The 19,615-nt window shown below is 65.8% G+C and overlaps 2 protein-coding genes across 3 annotated transcripts in view; one reads left to right on the top strand and one right to left on the bottom strand.

Annotated features, from left to right (window-relative positions):
- The window catches only part of SIK2 (salt inducible kinase 2), a 55,919-nt gene extending 50,047 nt beyond the window's left edge, over positions 1-5,872 (top strand). Inside the window, exons 10-15 of the mRNA XM_029075423.1 lie at positions 661-889; positions 1,008-1,292; positions 1,437-1,600; positions 2,139-2,267; positions 2,839-2,930; positions 3,540-5,872. Of these exons, the coding sequence (XP_028931256.1) occupies positions 661-889; positions 1,008-1,292; positions 1,437-1,600; positions 2,139-2,267; positions 2,839-2,930; positions 3,540-4,125 (1,485 nt within the window). The 3' untranslated portion in view covers positions 4,126-5,872. The remainder of the gene's footprint in view (positions 1-660; positions 890-1,007; positions 1,293-1,436; positions 1,601-2,138; positions 2,268-2,838; positions 2,931-3,539) is intronic.
- Positions 5,873-7,006: 1,134 nt separating this feature from the next.
- On the bottom strand, positions 7,007-18,826 carry PPP2R1B (protein phosphatase 2 scaffold subunit Abeta). 2 transcript variants are annotated; one of them, XM_001519445.3, is made up of 15 exons: positions 18,661-18,826; positions 17,674-17,764; positions 16,790-16,890; positions 14,666-14,898; positions 14,333-14,480; positions 13,823-13,978; positions 13,380-13,494; positions 12,642-12,712; positions 12,086-12,220; positions 11,276-11,449; positions 10,358-10,418; positions 8,941-9,095; positions 8,449-8,591; positions 7,926-8,017; positions 7,007-7,543 (listed from the first exon to the last, which is right to left on the bottom strand). In XM_001519445.3, the coding sequence occupies exons 1-15, from the start codon at positions 18,751-18,753 to the stop codon at positions 7,527-7,529; spliced, it is 1,785 nt and encodes a 594-aa protein (XP_001519495.2). In that variant the 5' UTR covers positions 18,754-18,826; the 3' UTR covers positions 7,007-7,526. The 2 variants fall into 2 exon arrangements, with proteins under 2 accessions (XP_001519495.2, XP_028931647.1); XM_029075814.1 differs by lacking the exons at positions 14,666-14,898; positions 18,661-18,826 and having other exon boundaries at positions 17,674-17,763.
- Between the last annotated feature and the right edge of the window lie 789 nt (positions 18,827-19,615).

Genomic DNA, 19,615 nt, shown 5'->3' with positions numbered 1-19,615 from the left:
GTCGGCTCCTTGGGACCCGGGACCCGGGGCCGGGGGAGGGGAAGCCGCCCTGCCGCAGAGAGGCCGGTGTGACACCGGGCTGGGACAGATCGTCGTCGGGCCTTCCGTATTCAGTCACCCGCCCTGCCGGGCACCCGGCCAGCCCTCCCGCTCCCCGCTGGGTGCCTGGCCCTCCGGGGACGGCCCGGGTAGAGATGCCACCCACGCCCCGGCCGGAAGCCCCGCCCCGACCTCACCACCCCTGCCTCCGGGGCTCCGCCCTTCCTCGGCCCAGTGTATTTTCGGGTGGGTAGTCTCTCCCGACCAGAATCTCAGCGGCCGCTGTCTCGAACAGGTTGGTGGTCCTTGCCTCCCCGTTGTGGGAACCCAAGGCCAGCCCTCCGGCCCCGGGCCCTTGGCAGCTCGCTCAGGTTGGCAGGGGGGTTGAATCAAGACAGAAATCCGACCGCTTCTTGACTCAGTCGGTCAGCTTAGAGGGGGCGTTGAAAACCCAAGAGAGCCCTCGGACTCAAGTGAACCACGCGAGGGAGTGCCACCCTCTTCCCTGCCCCAGCTCCCCACCCTCACCGGCGCCCCTGCGAGCCCCGGCCTGGCCCCGCAGTCCTGGCTCGGGGCCGGCAGGGACCCTCACGGCCCACCCGGCCCTGCCCCTGCCACCAGGTGAACGGCTGCTTGCGGGACCCGGCCCCCCCCGTGGCGGGGAGGATGGGGTGTCCGCCGCAGCCCGGCCCGGTGATGGCGGCGTCCATCGACGAGGGGATCGAGGCTGGAGGGGAAGCGGAAGAGGATCCTACGGGGGCTTTCGCCGCCTTCCAGGCGACGCGCGGCGGCCAGAGGCGCCACACGCTGGCCGAAGTGACCAACCAGCTGGGGCTGGGGCCAGCCGCAGGTGGGTGACGGGCCGGGGGCCCTCAGGTGGGCCGGGACCCCCGGCCGACGCCCCGCGGGGCGGCCGGGAGGGGCGGCCGGGGACGCCGGGGCTTACCGCGCCACGGTCTCTCCCCCAGGGAACGTATACTCGGCCGGCGACGAGCCGACCCCGGGCAGCGTGGACACCGAGTGCGGCTTGGCGAGCGGCCAGCCCGGCTTGACCTTCCTGGAGGACTCCCTCTCCCTGAAGGACCTGGTGTTGGCCAACCAGCCGGGCCCCCGTCCGACGCCTCCGTACGTCGGCCTGACGCCCGCCAACCCGGCCATGCAGGCCTTGAGCTCGCAGAAGAGAGAGGCCCACAACAGGTCGCCGGTCAGCTTCCGGGAGGGCCGCCGGGCGTCGGACACCTCCCTCACCCAAGGTGCCCGCTCCCCATCCCGCCCGCCCGGCCCCGGCAGGGTCCCCAGAGGTCGAGGCGCAGTCTCGGCGGGAGGGGAGGGTCTCACGGGGGTCTCGCTCTTGGAGACTGACTCACGGGGGCCTGTGGATGTTCCCCGTCCGGCAGGGATCGTGGCCTTCAGGCAGCACCTGCAGCATCTGGCCCGCACCAAGGGAATCCTGGAACTGAACAAGGTGCAGCTGCTCTACGGGCAGCTGGGACCCGAGACGGAGCCCGGCCCGGAGCCGGCCGCGCCCCCGCTCCCGGACCTCGCCGGCAGCCCCGCCCAGGTGAGAGAGGGCCGGAGAGCCCAGGGCGCTCGGAGGCGGGCCTGCTCCTCAGGCTAGCGATAACAAGCGGGGCACTAAGCGCTTCCGCCGCGCCTCGTGCTGGACCGAGTGCGGCGGTTGAAATGGGATCGTCGAGTTGGTCGTGGTCCTTGCCCCACCTGGGGCTCCCAGGTTGAAGGGAGGGAGGACAGGTATCGAGTCCCCGTTTTACAGATGAGGAAACTGAGGCCCACGGAAGCGACTCGCCCGTGGTCCCAGGCAGGTGGCAGAGCCAGGGTGAGAACCCAGGTCCCCGATGTCCGGGCCCGGTCTCTCCACCGGGCCCCGAGCTCTGTTCCCCGCCGGGGCATCCCCGGGCCGGGAACGGCGCCGGCTCTGCAGCCTCCCGGCCTCCCCGGGGCCCGGCCTCTTCGGGTCTCCACGAGGCGGGAGGAGGAGGCTGGATTCCCTCCCTGACGGTGCCGCCCATCGGGGGTGGGGGTGGCCACCCGCCGGACCTGGGAGTGAAGTCGGCCCCTCCCGCCCTCCTGCTCCCCAGGAGGAGAGCGCCCAGCTGCAGGAGGCGGGGGCGGCGGCGGCCCCGGCCTTCCCCGGCACCCCCACGCATCCTCGGTTGCTGCCCCGGCGCCCAGGTGTGGAGACCCCATTCCTGCAGCACCGGCTCCAGGTGAGAGCCCGGCCCCGCCCGGAGCCCGGGGCCCCTCAAGGATGAGCAAGGGAGGCCTCTCCGGCTCCCGCCAAACGGATGCCCGAGTCCGGGCAGCGGGTGGGGAGCGGCGGTGACGGCTTCGAGCTCCACGGAGGGGTCTGCTGCCCTCTGCCTTCAGGGAGCTGGGTGGTAGCGCCCCGGGGACTCTCCTGGCTGTAACCGGGGGCGTGGGGTCGGGAGTGATGAGGACCCCCAGAGGGAAGTACCTTTTGACTACATTTTCTCGACTGGAATCCTCAGCCCCCGCGAGGAGCGGGAGCCCCCAGCTCTGCCGGGTGGTCAGCTCTGGCCGGGCCACTCAGGTCCCCTGGTCTCGGAGGGCGGGGGGGGGGGGGCGTGACGGAGCTGAGCCTCAGGCCCGGGGCCCCTACCTTTGCCTGCCGGGTCCCCCAGCTCCAGACCCGCCTCACCGGGGCCCCGGCCGAATTGCGGGCAATCTCGTGGGCTCCGGGAGAGGTGCGGGCGGTGCCCCGGGCTGGTCCGCGTTCCTGATACCCCGCCCACCTCAACCCACTTGGCGCCATTGCAGAAACCCAGCCTGCTGGGCCCACCCACCACCGGCCGGCCCATGTTCGGCAAGGAGTCTCCCCGCAGCCTGGAGCAGCAGCTCCAGGAGCACAGGTGAGCTCAACCCCGCGGGAGGCCGGGCCAGGGGGAGGCGGGGGCCGGGCCCGCTCCGGCCCGGGGTCCCGCCTGCTCCCGACGCGAGGCTCTGGCCCCGACCGACCTCCGACCCGCGATCCGGAGGGTCCGCGGGCCGAAGGGAGCGGAGAAGTCCCACCTGTTCCCCCTCTGCCCGAGGTGGTCGGGGCCGTCTCCCCACGGCTCTGCTAGGGCGGCTGCTCCCCGGTCCGGCCGAGCCTGCCGCCCCGGCAGACCTCCCCGCTCGGTGCCCTCCCTCGGGAAAGAACAGGAGATCAATCAGTGGTATTTCTCGAGCGCTTACTGTTTGCGGAGCACTGTACCGAATGGTTGGAAGAGTACGGTAGCCCAGAGTCGGCAGACACGCTCCCTGCCTTCGAGGAGCTTCTGGTCGAAAGGGAGAGAGAGCAGATGGGTGGAGCTGGGCCCCGTTGGGCCCGATACTGCTCCCAGATGCCAGAGAACGCTACGGGCATCTCGTCTTGAGCCTAGGGAGAGACGGACACCCGTCCGTCCAGACGGACCTTCCTGCCGCGGCGGGCCGGGGGACCGGGGGCCGGGTCCCGACAGCGTGCGTTCCTTGTCCAGGCTGCATCAAAAGCGGTTGTTCCTGCAGAAGCAGTCGCAGCTGCAGGCCTACTTCAACCAGATGCAGATCGCAGAGAGCGCCTTCCCGCTGGCCGGCCAGCCGCACGGCCTGCCCTGCCAGGACCCCCCGGTACCGCCCCCGCCCCCGACCCTGCCCCCGGCCCAGCCCCCGGCCCGGCCCGGGCTGTCGTTTGGCCTGGGCCCCGCCCTGGAGCCTTCCCCAACCCCCATGCAGTACGAGCCTTTCCTTGGCCAGTACCGCTCCCTGCAGCTGCAGCCCCCGGCCCCCGGGCCCAGCCCCGGCCCCCCGCCCCCTCCGCCTGCTGCCCCGATGCAGTCGCAGCCCCCGGCGGCCCCGCCCCCCGCCCAGTTCTCCCTGCAGACTGGCGAGCTGCTGCCCTACCCGGCCCCCTGCCCCTACGCCCTGGACTCTGCCCCCGCCGGCCCCCCAGAGGCCAGCCCCGCGCCCCACGAAGCGGCCCCCGGCTACGAGGCCCTGACGCTGGCCGAGCTGCCCGCGCTGTTGGACTGTGAGATGCTGGAGGCCGTGGACCCGCAGCACGGCGGCTGCGTCTTGGTGAACTGAGCCGGCGGGCCGGGGCCGGGGCGGGACCGGTGGGGCGGCCCACGGCAACTGCAGAGAGCTGAACTCGGAAGAGCGTTGCGTTCCCAGACTCTCTGGGGCTCCGCCTGGCTGTGCTGCCCGCCGAGCCGCCTTAGGAGCGGAGTGGGCCGGACCCCGGGGGCACCGCCTGACTCGTGGACGGCACGTCACCATCCGGCCCGGGGCCGCTGCTCCCGTCCAAACCGGGTCCGGCCCGGCCGGCCCCTGGGCCCCCGGCCCCGTGCCGGCCCAGGGCTGCCGTGGGCGCCCGCCGCCCTGGGGCCGCCCACCCCTCGGAGCGCGCCTGCCGGCACGGACGTTCAGGATCCCCGCCCCGGCGGCGGCCCCCAAACCCACGGGGCTGGACGCGTGGGGCGGAGACGGAGACCGCGGGCCTCCGCCGTCATCCCGGCCTCGGTGCCACGGTCTGAGCCGTCGTGGGCCGGGCCGACGGGCCGGCGGCGTGGGAGAAGCGTGAGAACCGACGCCGTCCCTTTCTTCCGTCCGTCCCCAGGCCGAGCGGGGCCGGCCTGGGGGCCGGGGGCCGGGCCTCCGAACCTTCGCCGCCACCGGGGCCTCGGCGGCTCGAGGGTTTGCTGTCACCCGTGTGGAAGGTGAGCCGGGGCCCGGCCCCCGTCCTCCACCCCGGCCCCCAGCTCCCCGCGCCTGGGGCCTTGCCAGTATTACAGCAATAGTCTCTGCCCGGCCCCGGCAGACCCAGTGTTAGAACACAGTCCCCGCCCCCTCCCCCCGCCAAGAGGTAGCGCCGGCGTCTTCCTGCTCCGCCCGGAGGGCCCGGCCGTGGCCGGCGCCGTAGCGGTGGCCCCGGGCGGGGGGAGATCCCTCCTGAGGGCAGCACAGCCCAGTGTGCCAAGCACAATGCAGCTCCGTTAAAGCACAAGGCACCACCCCCTCATCCCCTGCCCCCACCCCCCTCCCTGGGCGAAGGAGAAGGGCGGCTCCGGACTCCGGCAGTGACTTCCACCGGCCAGTGGGCCACGGGGGAGGAGGCCTGCCCCGCTCCGGTTTCCCTCCCTCTCGCCCCCGACGGTCCCCCGTGACCCCCCGGGCCACCCCGGCACCGGCGGAGCCGGGAACGCTAAGGGGCCGGCCCCTCCCGGCCGCCGAGGAGGGAGAGGGGAGGGAGAAGATCGGGCCCGAAGGCGGCGGGTCGCCCCGGCCCGAGACCTCACGAGAGGCCCACCCCGACGCCCCTGCCGGCCGCCTCGCGGGGCTCCGGGCGGAAGGCCGGGGGTCCGGCGGGCGGCCGTCGGAGCCGTGGGGCTGCCGGCCGGCCTCGGGTCGGGGTCCCCGACTGCCGCGGATCCCGACCTCCCCCTTGGGGAACTGAAGGCGGGGCCCCGGGCGGGGCGGGCACAACACTACAAGCGGCCAGGACACCTCCGGGCCTGCCGGGACCGGCGGCCGCTCCCGCCACCCTTCCCGGGGGCCGGGAGCGCAACGCCCTCTACACTACTGCGGCCACGGGCTCGGAGGCTCGGCGCCGGACACGTGCCAAGGGACCGGGAGCGGGGAGGAGGAGCAACCCGAGGAGAGAAGTGCAATACGCGGGTGGGACGGTGGTCGGGGGGGGTCGGGGCCGGGGGGTGCGCGCCGACGGGTTGGGAGGGGTCCGGGGCCGACCCCCGGCTTTGCCGGGGGGTAGGACGGTGGCAGTCACGGGGTGTCGGTTCAATAAAGTGGAGGTCGTTCCCCTTTTTCAAACGCCGCCCTGCCCCAGCTTCGCCCCGATGCGCGTCGAGTGGCGGGCGGGGAGTCCCTGGGATGAATCGCCTGGAGTGCCGGGCGGGGGCACCGCAAACCACCGCCGCCACGACGGTGCCCCGCCCCGGCCGTCGGCCCCGCGCCCGGCCCGCGGGCACTCCGGCGGCAGCGTGGCCCAGTGGCCGGAGCCCCGGCGGTAGAGGGTGAGAGAGAGAGAGGCGCGGCGAAGCAAAGGACGAGAGCCGGGGGAAGGGGGGCAGCTGGGAGGGAGAAGGCTGAGGGAGGGGTGCCTTAAAGCCAACACGCAGCAAGCAGGGAGGAAAGGACGACCACCACTGGAGGCTGGCGTGTTGGGGCGGACGTGGGCAGAGCTTCGTTTCAGAACAAGCCAGGCAGCAGGGTGGAAGAACAGACCGGAGAGGGGAGAGGCTGGGGGCGGCTGGGACGGGGGGCCGGAGAGGGCAGCCAACACGGACTCCGCCTCCCCCGATCCACTGCGGAGCCAGGCCCCCGGGGGGAGAAGCCAGAAGCATCCTCAGCCAGCTTCCTACAAGGTGATTAATCGGGCTACTTGTTAAATGCTTACCATGTGTTCTCGGCACTGGGTCAGGTAGAAGATCATCAGGTTGCACGCAGTCCCTGTCTCACGTGAGGCTCACAGGTTAAGTAGGAGGGAGTAGGACTTAGTCCCCCTTTTACAGATGAGGAAACTGAGGTGCAGAGAAGTGACTCGCCCGAGGTAGCGCAACGTACAAGTGGCAGAGCCGGGATTAAGGGGGAACGTCAAAGGGTCTCTCAGAGCCGCGGGGACGTGCGATGGTCCCGCCGAGAAGCAGCTGGCCCCCGTGAACTGCTCGCTACCTCACTCGCAGCCAGATCCCAGCACTCGCCTTTCACGGTCCCATTTCCGGCTTCATTTTGGGCCCCACGGAGGTGGGTAAGGATGAGCTGAGGCAGAAAACCTTGTCAGGGAGGAGGGGAGGGACGTGGGCCCCGGATGAGGATGAAGCGGACACCTCTGCTTCAGAAAAGACCAGAGGAAAATGGGGCTCGATGCCCCATGACGCGCTGGGGACATCAGCCTGTCCTACAACGGTCTACACCCTTCTGTGGCTGAAAGACTGGCCCGGGGTCAAAATCCAGCTTTTTCTCTTTCTTTAATGCATAAAGTCATTTTTCAGTTCCTTCAAAGACAAAGACAGGATCTATTGGGCCCCAAACTCCTACATTCAATAAGCCGCCGTCCAGAACAAACCAACCCTAGCCAGCTCCACCGCAAGATAAACCAAAGTCTCTGACCCTACAGAGCTCCGGGCCCCTGACCTCAAACAGACCAGCTCACACTCGGGAGTCTGGAGGCTGTGGCCCTCTTGGGCAGAGGCCTCACACCCAGCCGAGGGCGACCGTGGACTGAGGGACACAGTCATCACCCAGATGGAGCAACGGAAAAACCAAAGCGCCGAAGGCCCGAACCCCAGAGCCCCTGATGGGAACGAGCGCGGTCCGGCGTGGAAGGGGTGTGGGGTCGGCGGGCTCAGAGTCCCCGATGTGGCAAAACGGGTCCCGGGGAAGAGGGCGGCGTCCCGACCGGGCTTCCCGAGGCCGCGGCCCCCGGCCCCGTCTGAGGACTCGGTCCGGGTCTGTGCCTCTGGTCCGGCTCATGCCAAGGCGAGAACTGAAACAGCCAAAGAGAAGCGGGTTAGGGTTCAGGACGTCCTCCGGGCCCAAGACATCTCTCCGTATCACCCCACCATCTCTCTCTTCCCGGTTCCCCCCTGAAGAGAACGTGCCGTCCGAACCGAGAGATGCAGAGGCCGCCCGGTTCCGCCTGGCCGGGCCAGGTCGCCCTCCGCCTCCCCCCGGGAAGGCTGGCCTGGGTCCATCCTGCCACCTGGAGGTTCTCGGGGTCAACGGGGCAGTTGCGGCCTCTCCCCGTGCCCACGCCGGGCACCTTGGCCCGTGCGGCCTTCCAGAGGCGGCTCCGCCGGGCCACCCCAGCCTCTCTCTCAGTTAGGCTCAGTCGGCGGCACGGGAGGGAGAGAGAGAGGAACACTCACCACTTATGGCTTCCTGAGCAAAATACTTGACGTCCATGTCCTCATCCTGCCCCAACTTGTGCAGCACCGGCTTCACCTCCCCCTGCAGCGCTCTGAAACACGGGACTCCTGTCGAGCCTGGCCGGCCCAGCCTGGGGCCTGGCCGGACAAGGGGGCTACCCTTCGCAAAAACGACCCCGGACCCGTCCGCCGCGGCCCCGGACCGTGGCCGACAAAGTCGGTCGGGCCACGGACCCCGGAGGCCAGACCGGAGTGAACCCGTCCACCCCTGTCCCCAGCCACCGGTCAGACCCTTCTGCACCCCACCACCAACCCGATGCCAAACTCTGACTCCGGGCACGCTCTGCGCCCGCCGCCGAGGCTGGACGGACGTACGCTAGGAGAGCGTGGGTGCCCAGGAGGCTGGAACCGGGGACTAAAGCCACCCTCGGGGGTCAATCTCCCCAGATTCACCACAATAAAGGAGCGACGTAATTACAAGAGCTCGGGAGACACCCAGCCCCGCCGCCCGCCCGCGGCTTACCCGCTGTCCAGGATCGGTCCGATTTTCTGGAGAGATTTGGCCACGTTGAAGCGAACGTTCGCTACTTGGTCCCCTGCCATCTTTAATACAATGGGCAGCATCTGCTTGGTGGTTATTTCCCGACCACAGGCTTCAGAGAGAGCCTGGGGGAAAGGAGGAAAGCGTCAGCAGACGGGCCTGCCGGCAGGATGGTACAGAGGGGCGGGTGGGACAGGCAGCGTGAGCCCCTCGGGGTCTGACCGCTTCTAAAAATAGTCACAGACCGGGCCGGTCCAATTTCTGGGCGGAGTTGGGGGTGGGGGTCTGACCCTACCGAGAAGAGAGATACCCGCGGGAGAGGCTTGGCCCTGGGGCACACCGACTAACCCAGGGAGACGCCGATTTCCAAACCCGAACCCCCAGCCGGAGCCGGCCGTCTACCCCGGATACCCCCCCCGGCCCGGGTCCGGGCGGCAGAAGCCGGCGAGTGGGCCGGGCCCCCGGCGGACGTACGTTGACGCAGAAGAGCGTGGTCATCCTGTGCAGGTAGTTGGTGTCGTCGGCCATCACCAGCACCTTGGGCACGATGACCCTCTGGGCCCAGTCGGCCCCGAACTTCTCCACCAGCCGCATCAGGTTGCTCGTGGCCGCTTCTCGAATGGCGAACACTGGAACGCAGGCGGGCAAGCAGCGTTGGGGGGCAGGTCCGGATGGCGGCTTCCGGCCGGGGGTCTCTCCCCGGGGGTCCGAGCCCCACCCCTCCAGAGTGGTGACGAGGGGAGCCCGCCCCCACCAAGAGGCTACACCGCTGCTCCAGCCCGCCGAGCCATCTCTGGGCTCCAGGCCCGCAGACGGCCCGGCACGTGCGCCCGGGCCGGGGAACGAAGGTCCCCGCGCCCAGGTCCGGCCGCTGGACGTCACTGCCTGGAGGGGGGTTCCCGGGGCGAACCGGCAGCTGGGGCCCCCTAGGACTCTGCTCTCCCCGTGTCCCTCTGACCAGGGCCAGCGCCTGGGAGCTCACCACCACCGACCCAGAATCTCAGCTCTGGAAAGAATCCGGTGCTCTCCTGGGGGCCGTGGCATGAGGAGACCACCCGGCCCCACTTGGTCACGCCCAACTCGGTGAGCCCCTGACCCTCGGGCTTCGGAGTGCCTGGGGGCGGGGGTCCTTCTGGAAGCCGTGGCGTATCCCCAGTTCCCGGCTGAACGCCCGCCGTCATAACCTCTGGGCTGCCCCAGGCGCACCAAGAAGCCTGAGGCTCAGGGTCCTCCATTTCCAAAGGCAGGGGCAAGTGGCAGGTGGGGTGGGTGGATGTGCAAGCCTGGACAAGTATGGACAAGCGTGCGCCCTGGTGGCTACACCTCAGGCCTGGGAGACGGAACGGCCCGGGTCATAATCGCAACTCCGCCACTTGTCTGTTGTGTGACCTTGGGCGATCGCTTCACTTCTTTGGGCCTCGGTTCCCTCATCTGCAAAATGGGGATTAAAACTGTAAACCCCATGTGGGACGGGCACTGTGTTAAACCTGATTAGCTTGTACTAACTCTGGAGCTTAGTACAGTGCCCGGCACTTTAGTAAGCGCTTAACAAATACCATTAAAACAACAAAAAAAACCCCACATTCAAACAGGGTCCCCAATGGCCTAGCCCGGCCCCCCGCCCCACCACCGGCGGTCACCAGATGTGAAGGGAGCCACAGGTCAGCAGAGGGCAGGGCCAGCCCGTCCCCACGCCGGTACCCACGACCTGCCCGCAGAAAGGCCGGGCGCCAGCGCCCGTCCCCCGCGGGGCGCGGGAGGAAGGCTCGGGCTGCGTCTCCCTCAGGGGACACACCTGCACGCCAAGCGGGCGGGGACAGTGGCGTCTGCGTTCGTTTTAAGCCACGGGAAAGTGGAGAAACCCGCCGGCCCCAGTGTCAAAGTCACGTACCGTGGTCCACCAGCCAGGCCATGCACAGCGCGTTCAGCTTCTCCTCAAACAACTCCACCCCCTGGGGACGGAGAGGGCCCGGCCAAGTCAGTGCCCACGCCCCCGGCCGTCCCTCGGCCAGCCCCGGCCGCTCCGCACCTCCTGCACCCAACTGAGCCCTTGGAACCCCCTCGTCCCCTTCCCTGCTGATGGGAGAATCGTGGGCCTCTGGGAACGCCCCCCCCCCCCGCCCCAACACCCACCCACATCCACACGCTGTGCCCCCACGCCCGGCCCTCCGGCCAACCCGAGCCGCCCTTGGCCACGCTAGAGTCCGGTGCTCCCGCACTACGGCACCGGACACCCGGCTCACAGTCTGAACCGTGCGCCTCGCCCGCACTGCTCTCGGGGGTCAAATGGCTCCCACCCAAAATGGGCAGATGTCTTCTGAGATTTTCCTCAGGTTTCCTGAGCCCTGGTTCGGAGCAGGCCGGGGAGTATGCCTAGAAAACCCTTCCGGGGGCAAGGAAGCTTGGAGGAGAGTCCCGGTGCCCGACCCGGAGTTCGGAGGAGAGGCAAAAATTCCATGGTTCTGTCAGGGGGGACGGTGATCGCTCCAGGCCCCGAAGCCGAAGGGGGAGACCGACAGCAAACGCGGTCCGCCCACCCCACCGCCCCAGGCCGAGCAGAGACCCACGGATGAGGCCACCAGGGAGCACGGGGACTTGCCCCCCGAGGCCCAACTGTCGGTTACCACGGGAACCCTGGCCCGTCACCCGGGCACGATACCGTCCGTCAGAAGCGTCACGTCCCTTCCCCTCTCCCGACACCACCCTCGGTCGCCCGTCGAGCCGAAGCGCCCGACGCCGGAATCGGGTCGCCGGAATCGGAGAGGAAGCCCCGGGGGCCCCAGCGCCGTCCCCCGACCCCCCGGCTCACCAGCTGACCGGCCAGCAGGGGCATGTACTCGATGATGGCCAGGCGCACGCGCCACTTGGCGTCCTCGGCCAGCTCCACGATGGCAGGGAGCAGCGACTGCGACAGCTGGCCGATGCCAATCACCTCGTTCACGCAGTCCAGGTTCGAGATGATGTTCAGCCGCACCTCGGGGCACTGCAAGACCCAACCGTCCAGAACCCCGTCGCCGCGGGAAGACCCCCGGGACTGACCCAGGCTTCCCTACCGGAGGGCGGGGGGAAGGAGGAGCGGAATCCTAAGGAACTACCCCTGGCGGGGGGGAGGGAGAACTTGGCGGCCGCAAAGGCGGTGAAGGGAAGCTGCGAGACGGGCAGAGCCCGAGGCGGGCCCCCAGGCCTGCGCAAGAGGCGCGCATGGAACGAAGGTGGCCTGGGCGCAAGAGGGCCGGCCTCTCTGCCATCGGGCGCGGGGCTCCCGCTAGACTGATTCTCCGAAGGGCCTGGGGTGGGGAGATGGGGACAGGGAGGGGCAAGGGGGAATCGGCAAAGAGAGTGTTGGTCTAGGCACGCCCCACAACAGGTTTCGGGAGAGTTCACTCTGTCAGGGGAGGGAAGGGGGCGGGAAGGGGCCATCCCTAGGCTGGGGCACCTCCCTTTGCTTTCCCCTTCCCCCTCGGCCCTCCATTTCCCACACCGACTCCACCACTGCAGCCTGGCCCCGGGGCAGAGGCCCTGTCCACCTGCCCCCCTGCAACCCCGGTTTGGCCTGGGCGGGCTATAGAAAAACCACCACAATTATCATCATCATTAGCATAAGCCCATAGCGGCTTACCTCGTCCTTCAGCTGCGCTAAGAAGAGGGGGAGGAGATGCTCGATGGTGTTCTCTTTGCCTATGATGGTCGACAGGCCCATGATAACTGAGGCCAGGGCAGATTTGACGTGCTCATTGGTGTCGGATACCAATTCCTGAGAAAGACAATGCCTGCCGGCCAATGCCCTCTCCCCTCGGCTGGCCCCAGCAGCCCCCTGTCCCGCCCACCTGGCCTCTCCCACCCAATCGAGAGATGGTAATAATAATAATACTTGTTAAGTGCTTATGATGTGCCAAGCGCTGGGATAGATACAAGGTAGTCGGGTTGGACACTCCCTGTCCCACAAGGAGCTCACAGTCGTAATCTCCATTTTCCAGATGAAGAAACTGAGGCCCAGAGAAGTGACTTGCCCAAGGTCACAACAGACATATGGCAGGGAAGGGATTAGAACCCAGGTCGTCTGACTCCCAGGCCCAGGCTCCATCCACTAGGACACACTACATGACCTCGACGTTCCCTCCCCTCTTCAAGAGTCAGTCGGTTTCTGAGCCCCAGGGGACAGAAGGTGGGCTTACCTTGACATAGGGCAGAATGTGATTCATCACGATGGTCTCTCTACCGTCAGGCGGCAGGTTCTCACAGAGCTCTAGATGGGACAGAGACAGAGTGCTCCTATGGCGAGGCAGTTATACGAGTGGTGGGGCGGGGGGTCGGAGGAAAGGGAAGGAGGCCGGGGGGCGATCCTCCTCGGCCTCTGAGGAAAAAGCCCAGCTAGAAAATATCGGGCATCCTAGCGAGCAGGACCTCGGAGGAAAGCTGCTGGGCTCGGAACCCGGCTCCACCACTAGCCTTGGGTAGGTCACTTGACCTTGCTGGGCCTCAGTTTCCTCATCTGTAAACTGGGGATTCAATTCCTCCCTCTGAGACGGCAAGCCCCATGCGGGACTGTGCCCGATGTAATGATCTTGTATCTGCCCCGGCGCCGGGTACGGTGCGTGGCACACAGGGAGCGCGTCACGACACCACAGGCACGATTCTCGCTAGTCCAAATGTGTTTGACTTTGGCCCTCAAACCTCTTTCGCCTCTGAACAGGAACCAAAAGGGAGCATTGTCCAGAGGCGGGGAGGGGCCTCTTGTCGACTCTCCGGGTTTCTGCCGGTCAAGGTGTCTGGCTCCGGGGGGTCCTTCCCCAGCCCGGTCAAGGAAGACGGCGTCTATCCCCGCAGACCCTCGGGAAGGCTCCGTGCCTTCCGTTACCGACGGCCAGCGAGACAGGGCCCCCGACGGCTGAGCCCCGGGCACCCGCACTGACCTTTGACCTTGTGGGCGGCGACGGCACGGACCTCGGCCTCGCAGTCCTTCAGGAGATTCTGGAAAGCCGGGATCAGGTCGCTCTGGGTGATCTCTGGACCTACCGCTTTCTGGAGCTGAAAGAGCCAGGGGGCGGGGAGGAGTGGGTTGCCGCTTCGGCGGGGGCTCAGAGCCCAGCGGGGGAAGGTTTTGTGTCGGCCGTTCGATTGATAACCCCCCGGCCCTGCTGAGAGGCGGAGGCGGCCACGAGCGGAAGAGAAACTCGTGCGGTCCCGGTCTCTCGGGCGCCTGGCCGCGGTTGGGGCGGGGAGGGGGTCTCCGGCTCCGGGAATCCAGATAGGAACTTGGAGAGCAGTCAGCGTCGGGGCGGTCTCCGTGAGGCGCCGGCTCCCCCGGCCCAGAGGCCCAGCGTCCCTGGGTTCCGCCCGCCCGCCGTGTCCTCACCTCCGAAAACTTGTCGGCCACCATGTAGCGCACCCGCCAGGACTTGTCCTCCGCGGCCTGCCGCAGCGTGGGCATCACCAGCGCCTCCAAGTCCTCCCGGCCCAGCAGCCGGGCGATGTTCACGCCGGCTTCCACTGCCAGGAGGCGCACCGAATCCTGGCCAACAGACGGGGGCTCTGAACGAGTGCAGAGGGCTCCCCCCGCCGCCCCCCGCATCTCCAGACAATCTCAGGGAAGCTGCTCTAGCCACAAGACTTCGGGGTCTCCCCACCCGAAGTGCCGGCCGGGGCAGGTTTCCTGCCCCAAATCAGCCCCCTCAAGAGATCTGCAGGAGCCACTGGCCCTGCTGTGGCTTCACGGCTCCACACCGAGGCTTTAATCCGCCCTCAAAATCGGAGTTCTTGTTTCTCTCCCCCCTCCTCCCGGCCTATATGCCTCTCTCTTCAGAAGAGGAGGAGGGGAAGGGGTCCCCACGCCCTCTCCCCGGGCACCAGCGGAGAGTTTGTTTACCTGCTCGTCTGAAGCCAGACTGGTGAACAGGGGGACAATTTCGCTTTTGATGTTTTCGCTCTCCAGGACTTTGGCGAATTCTCCGAGTTTGGAAGCGGCAGCGCGCCGGACCATGGGCGTGTCGTCGGCGCACAGGGAACGGAAGTGCCTGCACGGGGTGGGACGGGTGGAGGGCGGGGGGCCCAGGGCAGCAGATGAGCGACTCTGACCCTCCAGTCCCCTCTCCGACCGCCCGTCACTATCCTTCCCCGCCGCCCCCCGCCGGCCCCGGGCGAGGGGTCAGGCAGGAGTCGCCGCCAGCCGCCCAAGAGGAGTCCAGAAGGCGCCACTCACTGCCGGATCTCGGCCCTGACGGGGCTCGAGGCCCTAGGGTAGCAGGCGCCGAACAGGCCGCAGGCCGAGGCGCGTGAAGTGAACCAGTCGCCGCCGGCCAGACGCTTCAGCAGCGGCACGAAGTGGGCCTCCAGGGCCCCCGGCGTGTGCTCCTCCGAGATCTGCCTCAGCGACTCTACCGCCTTGTCGCGGACCACCGTCTCCTCCACCGTCGCCAGGCTTTCCAGGGGAGGCTGGAAGGAGGGAATCCCGACCGAGGGGGGATGGAAGGGTGGGGAGCCGCTCAACTAGAAAAAACTGGAAGCGGAAGCCACCCCTTCCCCAACCTGGCTCCACGCCACAAGCTCCCTGCGGGCAGGGGATGGTGCCTTCTACCCCTGCGGAGCTCTCCCTGTCAAGGGATCGGTGACAACACACTGCTCTAAGCGCTTGGGAGAGGACCACGGAACCACATGATGCTTTCCCTGCCCACAAGGAGCATCTGTTCTAACAGGGGAGAGAAGCAGGTGGCCTAGTGGAGACAGCACAGAACTGGGAGTCAGAAGGACCTGGGTTCTAATCGTGGCTCTGCCAATCGCTGGCTGTGTGAACTTGGGCAGGTCACTTCACTTCTCTGTACCTCAGGTTACTCAGCTGTAAAATGGGGATACCTGTTTTCCCTCCTACTTAGACTGTGAGCCCCATGTGGGACAGGGACTGTGTCTGACCTAATTAACCTAAACCCATCCCAGCGCTTAGAACAGTATTTGACACACAGTAAGAACTTAAATACCACATTCAATTAGTGGACAGAAAATATTTACAAGTAGGGTCACTGAAATAAACGGATTGCTGTGAGCCCTATGTGGGACAGGGACAGTGTCCAACCTGAAACGCGTGCATCTACCCCAGCACTTAGACCAATGCTTGATACACAGTAAGCACTTAACAGATACCATATTTTTTAAAAAGTAATAATAATAATAATAATGTTGGTATTTGTTAAGCGCTTACTATGTGCCGAGCACTGTTCTAAGCACTGGGGTAGACATAGGGGAATCAGGTTGTCCCACGTGGGGCTCACAGTTTTCATCCCCATTTTACAGATGAGGGAACTGAGGCGCAGAGAAGTTAAGTGACTTGCCCACAGTCACACAGCCGACAAGTGGCAGAGCTGGGATTCGAACTCATGAGCCCTGACTCCAAAGCCCGTGCTCTTTCCACTGAGAAAAAGGATAATAAATAGCCACACACACACACAAACACAACCCTCCCGCTGGGGGAGGGTATAAATAAAAAACCACTTGTGCTAGAGGTGTCTGGCAAGCTGATGTGACTTGGGTCACAGGGAATGGGAGGGGAGTTTTCTGAGGGCCCTGAAAGCGGTGAGGACACCCAATAGCCTCTTCCCAGTACAAACGGTTGATTGACCTGAAGGGGGGACGAGCCAAATAATTCCAACTTCCGGCACCCTGAAAGCAAACGGCGGGTCCTCTTAGAGTTGCAACTTCTGCAAGGCAGCCGGGGGGCTTCTTCATCGCCGTCCCCAGAACCCCCCACCCCCCCAGTGGCCCCGGCCACAGACGGGCCGTGAGGGGGAAGGTAAAGCAGAGGGCCAAAATGGGAAGCCCCAAGAGGCGCTCGGTGTGTCTCAAGAGAGAATTTCACCAGGATCCTGCTTTGCAAAATGACCCCGTTCACACTTTTTACTCACGACAGGCCATACCCAAAGAACACATATCCGGGCAAACTTTCTCCAAGCTTAAATAAGAAGGGGGGCTGGTGGCCCTGACGTTTTAACGTGAGGAAATCAAGCGTAAAGGCTCATCAAAATAAACTAATCAATTCTGTTTCCTCCACTGAGACTTAGAGGGAACTGAGTTGAAACTATTTTCTGTGGGAAACCACAGCGCTACCTGGGGTGAGGGGGAGAAAAGACCCCGATCCTGAGAGGAAAATTTAAATTATTTTTTGAACTGTGAGATGGCCCCCAAGGACTTCTTTTCTGACCTCCAATCGGTCCCAAAGTCTCTTGGGCAAACATCGAGCTCAAGCGTAACTCGGTAGGGGGACCCACCTGTCGGTCTGGGCAGAGCCCACCCCCAAGCCCGGTGCGGAGGAGGGTCCGCGGCCAGGACCACTCACCAGAAGGCAGTGGGCGTAGTCGGGGCCTCCCACCAGCAAGGTGAAGTTTCCCAGCTGCTCAGCAAGGGCCAAGAGCACCTCGTCTTCATCATATATCGTATCTGAAATCGCAGCAACGGAGTATTCTCCATTAGGGGTGGGCCGACAAGAAGCGGTGTAGCCTAGTGGAAAGAGCTCGGGCCTGGGTGCCAGAAGATCTGCGTTCTAATCCCGCTCTGTCACTCGTCTGCTGTGTGACCACAGGCAAGTCACTTCACTTCTCAGTGCCTCGGTGACCTCAACTGTTAAAACGGGGATTACGAGTGTGAGCCCCATGTGGGACAGGGCTTGCGTCCAACCTGATTAGCCTGTATCTACTCCAGCTCTTAGTACAGTGCCTGGCGCAAAGTAAGCGTTTAACAGATAGCATTTAAAAAAAAAGAAGCTGGAACAGCTTTCCTGAAAAACCCCCGAACGCAAATGTGACGAGCACATGACACGGACATTGGGAAAACCACAAACGGACCTCTCACAGATCTATTACCTGGACCGGGGCAGGAACCCCGCTCCCAAAAGGGTATGCTATGTGACCTTGGACAAGTTACTTATCTTCTCTGGACCACAGTTTCCTCCTCTGTTAAATGGGGATGTATTGCCTGTTCTCCTTTTCTCTCAGATCGCGAGCCCCACGTGAGCCAGGGATCGAATCTACCAACTCTGTTGTACGGCACTGTCCCGGGCCTTTAATACAGTGCTCCGCACACAGTAAGCGCTCGGTACATACGGTTGACTGACACTTATAGCACGGTGCCTGGCACAGGGTAAGTGTTTACAAAGTACCACCCTCCTCATTAATGTCACGGGCACAAAGCCTGTTTGTTGTAGGCCATGGGGTGGGGACGCACCAGTGAGGAATGGGAGCAGTTCGGTTCGAGTCCGTTCCGCTCCGAGGGCTAACGCAATGGTGGACAACTTCTTAATGCTGTTGAGACGCAGCTGGAAAGACACAAGGGCGAAGGGAAAGTTTGGCGTGGAGGTGGGAAGGGGCCTGAGGCCGGGGAGGGAAGGAGAGAAGGAGGGGAAAACTGAGGTTTGAAAGGGATGGACGAGGGGGAAGGTCGGAGAGGGGGACAGACGGACGGGGGGAGGTATGGACGGAGAGAGGAAGGGAGGGGCGGAAAGAGGAGCAGGTGGAAGGAGGGACGGGCAGGAGGGAGGGCCGGGCAGGAGGGAGGGAGGGGCAGGACAGACCGGGAGGAAGGGACGGAGAGAGGAAGGGAGGGGCGGAAAGAGGGGCAGGTGGGAGGAGGGCCGGGCAGGGGGAAGGAATGGACGGAGAGGGGAAGGGAGGGGCGGGCGGAGGGGCAGGTGGAAGGAGGGACAGAGAAGGGGAAGGACGGAGGGGCAGGTGGAAGGAGGGACAGAAAGGGGGAAGGACAGAGGGGCAGGTGGAAGGAGGGACAGAAAGGGGGAAGGAATGGACGGAGAGGGGAAGGGAGGGGCGGACGGAGGTGCAGGTGGAAGGAGGGACAGAGAGGGGGAAGGACGGAGGGGCAGGTGGAAAGAGGGACAGAAAGGGGGAAGGACAGAGGGGCGGGTGGAAGGAGGGCCGGGCAGGGGAAAGGAATGGACGGAGAGAAGGGAGGGACGCACGGAGGGGGAGGTGGAAGGAGGGACAGACGGGGGGAAGGACGGAGGGGCAGGTGAAAGGCGGGCCGGGCAGAGAGGGAGGGCGTGTGGGAGAGGGGTCCCGTGAGAGGGCGGCTTTGAGGCCGGAGGCGCCGGGGTTCGGCGGGGACAAGCCGGTGCCTCCCTCCGCCGCCCCGCCCCGCCTCCCTCCGTCCGAGGCCGGGGATCGAGAGGGGGCGGGGCCCTCCCGGCCCACCCCGGACCTGCACGTCCTCGGTGCGGAGCTCGTCGATGAGAAGGGCGATGGGGTAAAGAGAATCGTCTCCCTCGCCGGCCGCGACGCTCGCCATCGCCATCTTCCTCCTACACCTCCTCTTCCTCCGGCTGCTGCTGCTGCTGCTCCTCCGACCGCCCCACGCATGCGCGCAGACACCTCCCTTCTCCCTCTCCCCCGCCCCCGCCGCTCAGGCGCAGGCGCACACAGCTCCCCCTCTTCTTCCCGCCCCCACCCTTGGCGCAGGCGCACACAGCCCCCCTTCCCTCCCCCCCCCGCCCTTGGCGCATGCGCGCGCAGCCCGGGCCCCGTCTCCAGTGTCCGAACCCCAGCGGCCAGTTGCCGGTGGCTGGTCAGCCCCCGGGCCCTCGGCTTGACCCGCCCTCATTATCTCGCTCTGTGGCCGAATTGTACTTTCCAAGCATCTGGTTCGGTGCCCTGCACCATCCTAAGCGCTCAGTAAATACGATTGAACGAATGAATGTTTCCCACCCAGGCCCTCGCACCCCAGGGGAGGCCACCCTTGCCTCCCGCAGCCCCCTAAGGTGGGCAGCGGCCGAGGCCCGGGAGCCGGAGGCCCTGGCTTCTCGTCCGGGCCCCGAAAAGGGCCTGCTGGGGGACCCTGGGCAAGTCACCTCACTTCTCCGTGGCTTGGTTTCCTCACCTGGAAAAGGGGGATCCAGACCTGTTCTCCCTCCTTAAGGAGCAGCAAGGTCTAGTGGAAAGAGCCCGGCTTGGGGAGGCGGGACCTGGGTTCTAATTGCACCTCCGCAACGTGCCTGCCGTGTGAACTTGGGCAAATCACTTCACTTCTCCGTGCTTCGGTTCCCTCATCTGAAAATGGGGATTCAATTCCTGTTCTTCTTTCTTAGATCGTGGAGCCTGCTTGGGACAGGGACTGTGTCCGACCTAGTGATCTCAAATCTTCTCCAGCGCTTAGAACA

Source organism: Ornithorhynchus anatinus, chromosome 11, assembly GCF_004115215.2.
Source record: "Ornithorhynchus anatinus isolate Pmale09 chromosome 11, mOrnAna1.pri.v4, whole genome shotgun sequence".
NCBI classification, from domain to species: Eukaryota; Metazoa; Chordata; class Mammalia; order Monotremata; family Ornithorhynchidae; genus Ornithorhynchus; species Ornithorhynchus anatinus.
The sequence above is the reverse complement of the archived record's forward strand: the minus strand, read 5'-3'. Positions and strand labels throughout refer to the sequence as shown.

Excerpts from the sequence above, each read along its gene's own strand:
- PPP2R1B (XM_001519445.3), bottom strand. The coding sequence starts at position 18,753 with ATGGCGATGGCGAGCGTCGCGGCCGGCGAGGGAGACGATTCTCTTTAC. Across the intron at positions 13,979-14,332 it reads GTCTGGCTTCAGACGAGCAG|GATTCGGTGCGCCTCCTGGC; the intron begins GTAAACAAACTC and ends TCTGTTGGCCAG. Across the intron at positions 8,592-8,940 it reads CCACGCTCTTCTGCGTCAAC|GCTCTCTCTGAAGCCTGTGG; the intron begins GTACGTCCGCCG and ends CCTTTCCCCCAG.